The following is an 8265-nucleotide window of genomic DNA, read 5'->3' as shown; positions in this document are numbered from 1 at the left end:
CGTGGCATCTAGTTGTTAAGAAACGGGGGGAAGTTTTAGGAGTGACGGCGGTGTTTTGACATGTGAGAGATTTGCGACATTTAGCACAAATCTTGTGTAGTTAGTGTGTAGTTAGTGTGTAGTTAGTGTGTAGTGTAGCCAATAGTTTTGTTGTGTGTGTCAGAACAATGAGGCGACTTACTGACTGTTACAGGTGTTACAGGAGTGATACATGTCCTGTTGTCAGGCCTGCAGGTATCAGGCTGTTGTTCTCCTTTATCTCATAGTGGACAGAAATTATTTTTTGGAGTGGCACAAATAATTTGTGTGGCATCAGAACAGCTGATTGTTCTGTAAATAGTTTGAAATGTTTATTTAAAAAATGCATTGGCTGCATTAAAAAAATAGCTGCAAAAAACTTTGTTTGCCAAACTGAGTTACTTTTTTGAGGAGTAACTATATAATTAATTGCCCAGCATTGGTCATTATATACTATATTTTGCAGACAGAGTTACAGGACTCTCTCCCAGACCACAGATTCATAATATAAGTCAGAGCTTTATTTAAAAAAAAAAAAAAAAAAAAAAGTTGTGTTTTCGAAATTGGAGTTAAAGTTATTTTTGTGTTAACATACTACACAGGCCAATGGCTAGATTTTTTTTTTTTACATTTTCATTGTAAGTGGGCTAAAGCAGTTAATTAAAAGTAGTCTAACATAAATGTAAATGCTGTAATTTGATTATTTTAATAAACCATGTAACTTGGATGGATTCGATGCTGGCGTGACCACAGTGCACACGTCTGATGTCGCTCACAGTGGTCCAAAGGACCGCTCAGGGAGTTTGTGTGTTCGCTCAGACACATGAAAAATTAGAGGGAACATTGGAAGGGGCTATGTACAGTGACAGGGTAAATGTGCGAGGAGACAGAGCCGAGGGGATGAAACTGAGCCGAGGTATGCAGGAGGATAGGTGGCGCACCGGAGCTACCTGAGGATGAGGGACAAACAGAGTTAGGGGATAACGTCGAAAGTCGAGATGTAAAACTTAGGTGGACGGGGAGAGTTGGAGAGCTTACTTGAAACACAGAAATACAGGTATGGGCAGTGGTCACAGGCTGGTGCGAGGTAAATCTCCGTCACAGATCCGAGGAGGCAAACACAAAACGAACATTCAGGCGAGCAGGCGGCGAGACAGGCTAGTGCAGAGGGAAAGCAGGCAGGAGACGGATCTTAAAACATGCAGCACAGTAGCGTGGAATCAAGAGACTCGTCTTGCAAAAACACGTTACCACTTGTGGAAGCGACAATACTCCGACACCAGACGTCCGTCACACAGCTCCATAAATGCTCCCACTGATGACGTCCGATGCGCCGCAGGTGTGCCCGAATGCCATCAAGCACCGCCCCGCCAACCTGTGCCGAAAAGGGAAACAAAACCCAGGAACAACAACACACATGCCCACCAACTCCTAATAAAACTGAAATATGCAGCACAGACTACATATTTTATTATAAATACTATGATCTATGACCAAATAACACACAAATACCATAGGGTTTCAGCCGATATCACTCATACAGATTAGTATTTGCTGCACTAACAGATGAACTGGTTGAAAGAAAAATACAAAATCTTCGTATTTTGCTTTCAATCCATTCATCTGAGGAATAAATGTGATCGTAAATCCTTAATAAAGGTCATAGCCACTGCAATGTTTCAGTATCAATGTGCACTTCTACTACAGCAGGGTTCTATAAAGATCCATGAAAAAATTTACGGAATTAAAGAGAGTGAAGTGTACTCTGTTTTTGCTGTGCCTGCTCAGGACGTGTTCCTTTGTTGTTAATAAAATTGTGAAATAGCACTGAACTCCATCTCTTCACAGTGGAAAGTCTAAATGATGTTAGATGCCGCACAAAAAGAGGCAAATGCGTCGAGAAGACACTGGAAACGATCTAAAAGTGGGGGGCTATTTAAATGCCTTCTACTGACACCATGTTGTGGTTGTGTCCTGCTACCTGCAGGGGCGCAAATGTTCATGAAGTTTTATTTGAGGGTGGGAGAAAACGGAGTCACTTGGACAGGAGGACGTGATAATTCCACAGCAGTACAGGACTGAGGCTGGATTTTTAAATAGTCACCACCTTAGCAGAAATTGTGATACTTAGATAGAGGAAATAAGTTTTCTGCTATAGTTTTAGAGGATGGAAGCTTCACTCACAGGACACAGCAAGATGACTCGCATGAAAAAACTCTTGAAATGTATTCCTCATGAAACAATTGCTACCTTGATTATAATAGTCCTGGTGGGTGTCGTCGCTTTTTATTACCACTACCTGACGTGTACTTGCAGCACCCAAACTTTCCGATGCACTGAAGCCATGGGTGTGCCAGTTTTTATAATATTTTTCTTAATGCTGCTGACAGACAGAACATTCCGAAGAACTGCGAAACACGCTGGGACGCTTCCAGGTGTTGTAGTCAAGCGCGTTATCAGAGCCTTTTTAATTGCTCTGCTGTGGGTTGTAGCTGTGTTAGTTCATGGAGACTGGTACTTCTGCTGTAAGATTGACGAGAAAAACATCAAGCTACCCTGCAAACCTGAAATGAATGAAGCAGAAAAAGCCAAAAGAGCTGAGATGATGAACTCATCAAAGGTGAGTGTCGTTTTCTTTTTACGCCATATGTAATGACAGTATACGATTTCTTTATGGAATTACAGTAAATATACATTAATGCGTTATATATCGCATTTCTGCTTTTTTCAGGTTAGTGGTTACACGTTGTTGTTGGCTATAGTTGTAGCGGCTTTCTTAACGTTATGGAGTGGATGGAGACGATTCTTTGAAAAAAAGTTAGGCATTTACGGCAGGAAAAGTCTGTATTACCAAGTGGTTTTGGAAGAGGAGGAAAAAATTCTGGAAGATCTTTTGAGAAAAGCAGTGAATGAGAACTTGATTAGGGAAATCACAAAGAACATAAATAAACAGGACTGGGACGGCTGTTTAAATGCTGCTCAAGAAATGATTAATAAAGCAAAACTACAACAAACAACTGCAACGAAGGACGACAACACGGGGATGAGCGAGGGGAACGTCAAAGGAGGGGAACAGGCTCAACAAGGACCCGCACGTCACCAGGTAAAGTGCTGTGTGTTATTTACAGCTGCCAGACAAAGTCTTTTGTTAGTTTCTGATGTGTTGACCTACCCAAGTCACCAACAGGTTGTTGTTGTAGAGTTTTCACAAAGTGGTTACATAAAAACAAAATTAAAGAGGGGATAAGTTGAGTTAGAAAAGCATTACCGCGCAGAGATTCTGTCATGTCTTTTATGTCAAAAGCAACTTTTTACTCATGATATTAAAATCTTTTTCAGGCACAAAATCTTGAGCTTCAGTCATTGAAAGAAGGTAAATACAGCTACAACTCACTCAGATCCTTAAATGTTTTCGCTGCAATGAAGATGGTGATATGCACAGTTGCCAATAGTTGGCTTTGTTGTACCTGAAATCATTCAAACTTTGGCTCATAAAGATATCACATAGATAGGTCTAAACTGACGTATTATATTATAATATAATAATTATTATTAGTTTATGGAGTCTTCTAATAATTAGATGGAGTCTTCTAATAATTAGAAGACTCCATAAACTCAATACTTATTATTAAATGAAAGTGATATGGATAAATGGTACAACTCCACCATGAAGCTGCAGACACCCTGGAAGTTGTTTTCTGGGCAAATGTGGAAAATTGAAGATCACCCTTTGCAAAATGTTTTTCAAATTTTGGTAGAAAAGTAAAAAGTTTAGTTTGCAATTACATCGCACATAAGCATTTATTAAAAAATATGAACACAGTTTTGTTTTGTTTTGAATTTTTTTAATACCAAAAAGAACATTTGCATTGGTTCAGAGTGTGTAAATTTGTTGTATTTTAATTATTTCAGTTTTCATATTTGAAATTTGGTTTAATTTTAGTTAACCACCTCAGTTTAATTTTCAGTCTAGTTTTAATTTTAATATCTTTGCTCTGTACTGACACACTTCTTTTTTTCTGGAAAAATCTTTTCTCCTCCATCAGACAATAAAGAAACCACGCCACTGTTTGACTAAACCGACTGAAGAAAGGGGAAAAATATCAAGTGATGCAACTACAGAAGCAACACAAGTCACAACATAATCACAGAAATCATATTGTACTATAAATTGTGATTGCTATGTTTTTCAGACTGCATAAAGCAGCTTATCTTTGCTATTTGTAATGACAGAGTCCCAGAAACATTTCTGTAAGGCTTTAAATTCTCTGTGGCCTTTCACTTTAATAATAATCGATTGCATTTATATAGCGCTTTTCGGGGCCCTCAAGGCGCTTTACAATTCCACTATTTATTCACTCACTGGTGGAGGCAAGCTACAGTTATAGCCACAGCTGCCTTGGGGCAGGCTGACAGAATACCATAACGCGCCATCGGCCCCTCTGGCCAACACCAGTAGACGAAGTGTCTTGCCCACCGAGACTGTCCGAGCCAGGGCTCGAACCGGCAACCTTCCGGTTACAAGACAAACTGCCAACTCTTTGAGCCACGATCGCCCTAATAATACACATCTTGCTATAAAGAAATGATAATAATCAAGCATAATGCCTTTGCTTGAACTCTTTCCTCCATAAAGGCGACATTTGAAAACCTGCCCTGTACCCTGTACGAGTTTTGACACCTCAGTATATATCTATGTGAGGTTTGAGGTTTATACTTGGATTGATGACCATTATGATTGGTTCAGATTTTTCCGAGGGTACACTGTAAAATCTAATTAGTTCCCAGAACTCAAAAAAATTATGGAAACTCGTTGCCTCAAAAAAATTGAGTAAAGCTTAGCTAAAAATGACTAAGTTAGGACAACTTATTTATTTTGAGTACTCTGTACAAGCTCATTTGTTCCTAGAACTCAAAAAAATTGGATCAAGTTTACATAAGATGACCAAGTTAGGGCAACTTACTCATTTTGAGTACACTGTACTCAAAATGTACACAGCCGTGTTAGTTCCCAGAACTCAAAAAAATTATGGAAACTCGTTGCCTCAAAAAAACTAAGTAAGGCTTACTTAGGATGACTGTTAGGACAACTTATACATTGCAAGTCTGCAGTATTAAGAATAACTTGATATTTCTGACTGTACAATGCTAATTGTTTACCTACTGACAAACATTTCAAGTTCAACTAAATGAAAAAACAATTTGTGGTAACCTGAATATGATTAAAAATAATTAACAACACTTTTTGTAATGATGTTAAAATGAGCACAACTTTTATTTTCAAACACAACAAAGTACAACAGCCAACATACTGGACACTGTTCTGCTGAATAAAAATGATATTGCCATCACTGTTATAATCTTACAATGAAACAAAGTCTCAGATGTAATTATTCTGAAAATAAGTTTAGGCCTACCACAAGTTTGTTTTGTACTTACATTATTTATATAATCAAAATAAAATATTTATTGTTCTGTCACAAGTGCAGTCTCTAATTTAAACAACACATTTGTTTTTCATTCCAACACAGGAGCTGGAATGTTGTAATATTTTAAGGATGGCTTGTTTCCAGTCCAGGCATTACTGCCTGAATGACTGTCATGGATCGAGCTGATCCAAATGTAGGTGCAGAAGAAAGTCTTTAACTTCCATTAAGTACAGTGGCAGTGGATGTGGGTTGGAGATGCAATGAGCTTGAACCTGCAGGCGACCATCTTCACTGACCACACCATCTGTGATGGAGGACTCATCTCTCCTGTTGTCCTGCAAGCAAACAATCATATTTTTTGGAACATGAACTTAATTGCTTTCTTAAAACATTTTTTTCTGCATTTGGTATAAAACAGACTCCAATTTAGACAATCTCAGGCTCCCTCCCCGCCGGAGAGGTGACATTCAATGTCCCAAATTCTCAGTCTAGATAGCCGTGACCACCACGCAACACACAATATTGTCATGAAAGCATCATTTTAAAAAGGGCTATGCAAACATGGGCAATAACTTTCATTCTAATGATGTGCAAAATGATTTGGGCACAAAACAAATTTTGCTGTTCGAAAACTTGCAGACTTCACTATATACAGTGTAGACCCTCTAAACTAAGTTTGAAGAAATGCAGACCAAACTGTTGTTGTTTGTTTACTTACACAGCATGTCTTGTAGAATTAACTGGAGTCACAGCAACAGCATAGTGCAGTCATATCTCAAGTCTAATAACAGAAGACAGGAAAAGATCAGTGAAGAAACAACTTCCCCAAACCAAAGCACAAACAAAACAATAAGTAAAACAGGCTGATCTAAAGTATGATTAAAGCTCAGCCTGATTAATATAAATGTCACTGACAGTTGCTAATATATTGGAAAACCAAAATACTTACTGATGTCTTTCTGTCCAACAACAGGAGTGCTGGTCCCGAGCCTCAAAGACAGAAAGAAGCAAGCAGAGGGAGAAAAAACAGAACATTTTTCAGAAACTGATTTGATCCTTAATGGCTGTGCAATCACTGTAACATAGAGTTTGCTTATTTTGTTAAATAAAGGCTAGATTTGGCATTAATAGATGCCACAGATGTTCTAAAGCTGCCACAAAGCATGAAAAAATAGACGTCTCCGAAAACGTCGGAGCATTTTGCAAATATGTGATGTCTTGATAAATCGAGCAGATATTTGAAATTTACACAGCTACATTCTCGCCTGAAAATATCTTAAAAGTTTATTTTGTGACCCAGAAAAAGTAATACGTTTTTTAGCCGCGCTCCTCCGCCATTGCCGCGCTTACAAGTACACACAGGCTCCGACAACCGTGGCCGACAAATGCGATCCTCCTTTTCCCCAGACTACCCTTTCTGGGTCACAAAATAACCTTTTAAGATATTTTCAGGCGAGAATGTAGCTGAGTAATGCTCAAATATCTACTTGATTTATCAAAATATCACATATTTGCAAAAGTGCTTCCACGTTTTCGGAGAGCTCCGTTATCCACCCCCCACACCCACCCCACCCCTAACGGCTGCACCTCCCAAAGAATTTTGTCTGGGCTCTTATCTCACTTATTTATTTCAAACAATCAACAAAAAAATTCACCGACATAGTTTTATGTAAGGTTTTTAAGGCTGTGGTGTTAATTTTTAAGTAACATGAACCCAGCGGCAGCAGCAACGCTAGGCTAACACTAACTAGCTAGCAAGATTTTAAACCTGGTGCTAAACTAAGAGAAGCCACAAAATCAGTTTGAATAAGAGTAAACATTTACTCACCAAGTCAGTAAAGATCCACAGCAATGACAACAATAATATCTCCAGGTTTGCTCAACATATTCCATAAAGAATGCTGGCGCCATGAACATGCGGACTGATCCGGGAGGGAGGAGGACGGTAGTCACGTGGCATTTTCAAAACACATCTTTCATCCTTCCGCCCTGAGAAGCAAAACTTCCAGCTTACTTAGTTTTTCTAAGTTAGGACAACTCAAATAAATCGAGTTTATCAGCGTTTTTGCATAAAAAGTACTGGTAAGTTATTTAAATTGAGTTCTAATAACAAATTGATAAAAATTGAGTTCAGCCTATTTAATATTTTTAATTAAACACAATATTACATTTTACAGTGTATCCCCAGTAAGCTGACCACCGGAACTACTTTCTGATGCACACTCAGTCATGTTATTGTGGAAGCAGGACCGAAATATGACAGAAACCCACAGTTCAGAAAAGAGAAATGAGGGTGTGAAATGATCAGGACCCACACGGCATTCAAGTGTTAATCTGAGCATCTTTATTTTTAAATACAGCGTTTCCACTGCTTCGGCACCATGTATGTTCAACCGGGAAGCCAGCTTTCCAGCTCTTTCCCACACCACGCACCCTGCTCCTTCCCGACTCCAGACACTAAAAAAGGCAGAGTTCATTAGTTAAAATCACTCTCATCTGTCCCCTCCATCCTCTCAGCACAGCCCCATGAGCTTACCATACCACGCCTCCATTGCAGAAGATCCAGAGACCACGCCCCTGCCACAGAGGGTTACCCCTAGGTGTCCAAGGGGGAATGAGTACAAACTCTTTATAGTTAACTTAGTACTTATCACAGTACAATATAATCTGAATCTTCTACTTCAAATATTAGATTAATAAGAGGTCTGAAGATATCCTGCTCTTGACTATGATACTACTAGAAAATGTGATAAAACGTAGTGTGAACTTTGAAAGTGTGCGCATATGCCACTGTGTGAATATTGTTTCATATTATTTT

General features: G+C 38.9%; 1 protein-coding gene and 1 long non-coding RNA gene across 2 annotated transcripts; one reads left to right on the top strand and one right to left on the bottom strand.

The window, feature by feature from the left end:
- Positions 1–1077: 1077 nt before the first annotated feature.
- On the top strand, positions 1078–4151 carry LOC134618341 (uncharacterized). The gene is made up of 5 exons (XM_063463710.1): positions 1078–1357; positions 2511–2638; positions 2750–3121; positions 3358–3391; positions 4065–4151. The coding sequence occupies exons 1-5, from the start codon at positions 1078–1080 to the stop codon at positions 4094–4096; spliced, it is 846 nt and encodes a 281-aa protein (XP_063319780.1). The 3' UTR covers positions 4097–4151.
- A 1525-nt stretch (positions 4152–5676) lies between these two features.
- On the bottom strand, positions 5677–6503 carry LOC134618017 (uncharacterized). Its single transcript, XR_010091785.1, has 3 exons — positions 6397–6503; positions 6166–6228; positions 5677–5782 (listed from the first exon to the last, which is right to left on the bottom strand). It is a non-coding gene; the product is annotated as an uncharacterized LOC134618017 (long non-coding RNA).
- Positions 6504–8265: the final 1762 nt, after the last annotated feature.

The sequence above is a fragment of the Pelmatolapia mariae genome, linkage group LG20 (assembly GCF_036321145.2).
Source record: "Pelmatolapia mariae isolate MD_Pm_ZW linkage group LG20, Pm_UMD_F_2, whole genome shotgun sequence".
Taxonomy (NCBI): Eukaryota; Metazoa; Chordata; class Actinopteri; order Cichliformes; family Cichlidae; genus Pelmatolapia; species Pelmatolapia mariae.
Note: the sequence above shows the minus strand (reverse complement) of the source record. Positions and strands in the feature narration are given on the sequence as shown.

Excerpts from the sequence above, each read along its gene's own strand:
- LOC134618341 (XM_063463710.1), top strand. The coding sequence starts at position 1,078 with ATGGGCAGTGGTCACAGGCTGGTGCGAGGTAAATCTCCGTCACAGATC. Across the intron at positions 1,358-2,510 it reads TGACGTCCGATGCGCCGCAG|CTGTGTTAGTTCATGGAGAC; the intron begins GTGTGCCCGAAT and ends TGTGGGTTGTAG. Across the intron at positions 3,122-3,357 it reads AAGGACCCGCACGTCACCAG|GCACAAAATCTTGAGCTTCA; the intron begins GTAAAGTGCTGT and ends AATCTTTTTCAG.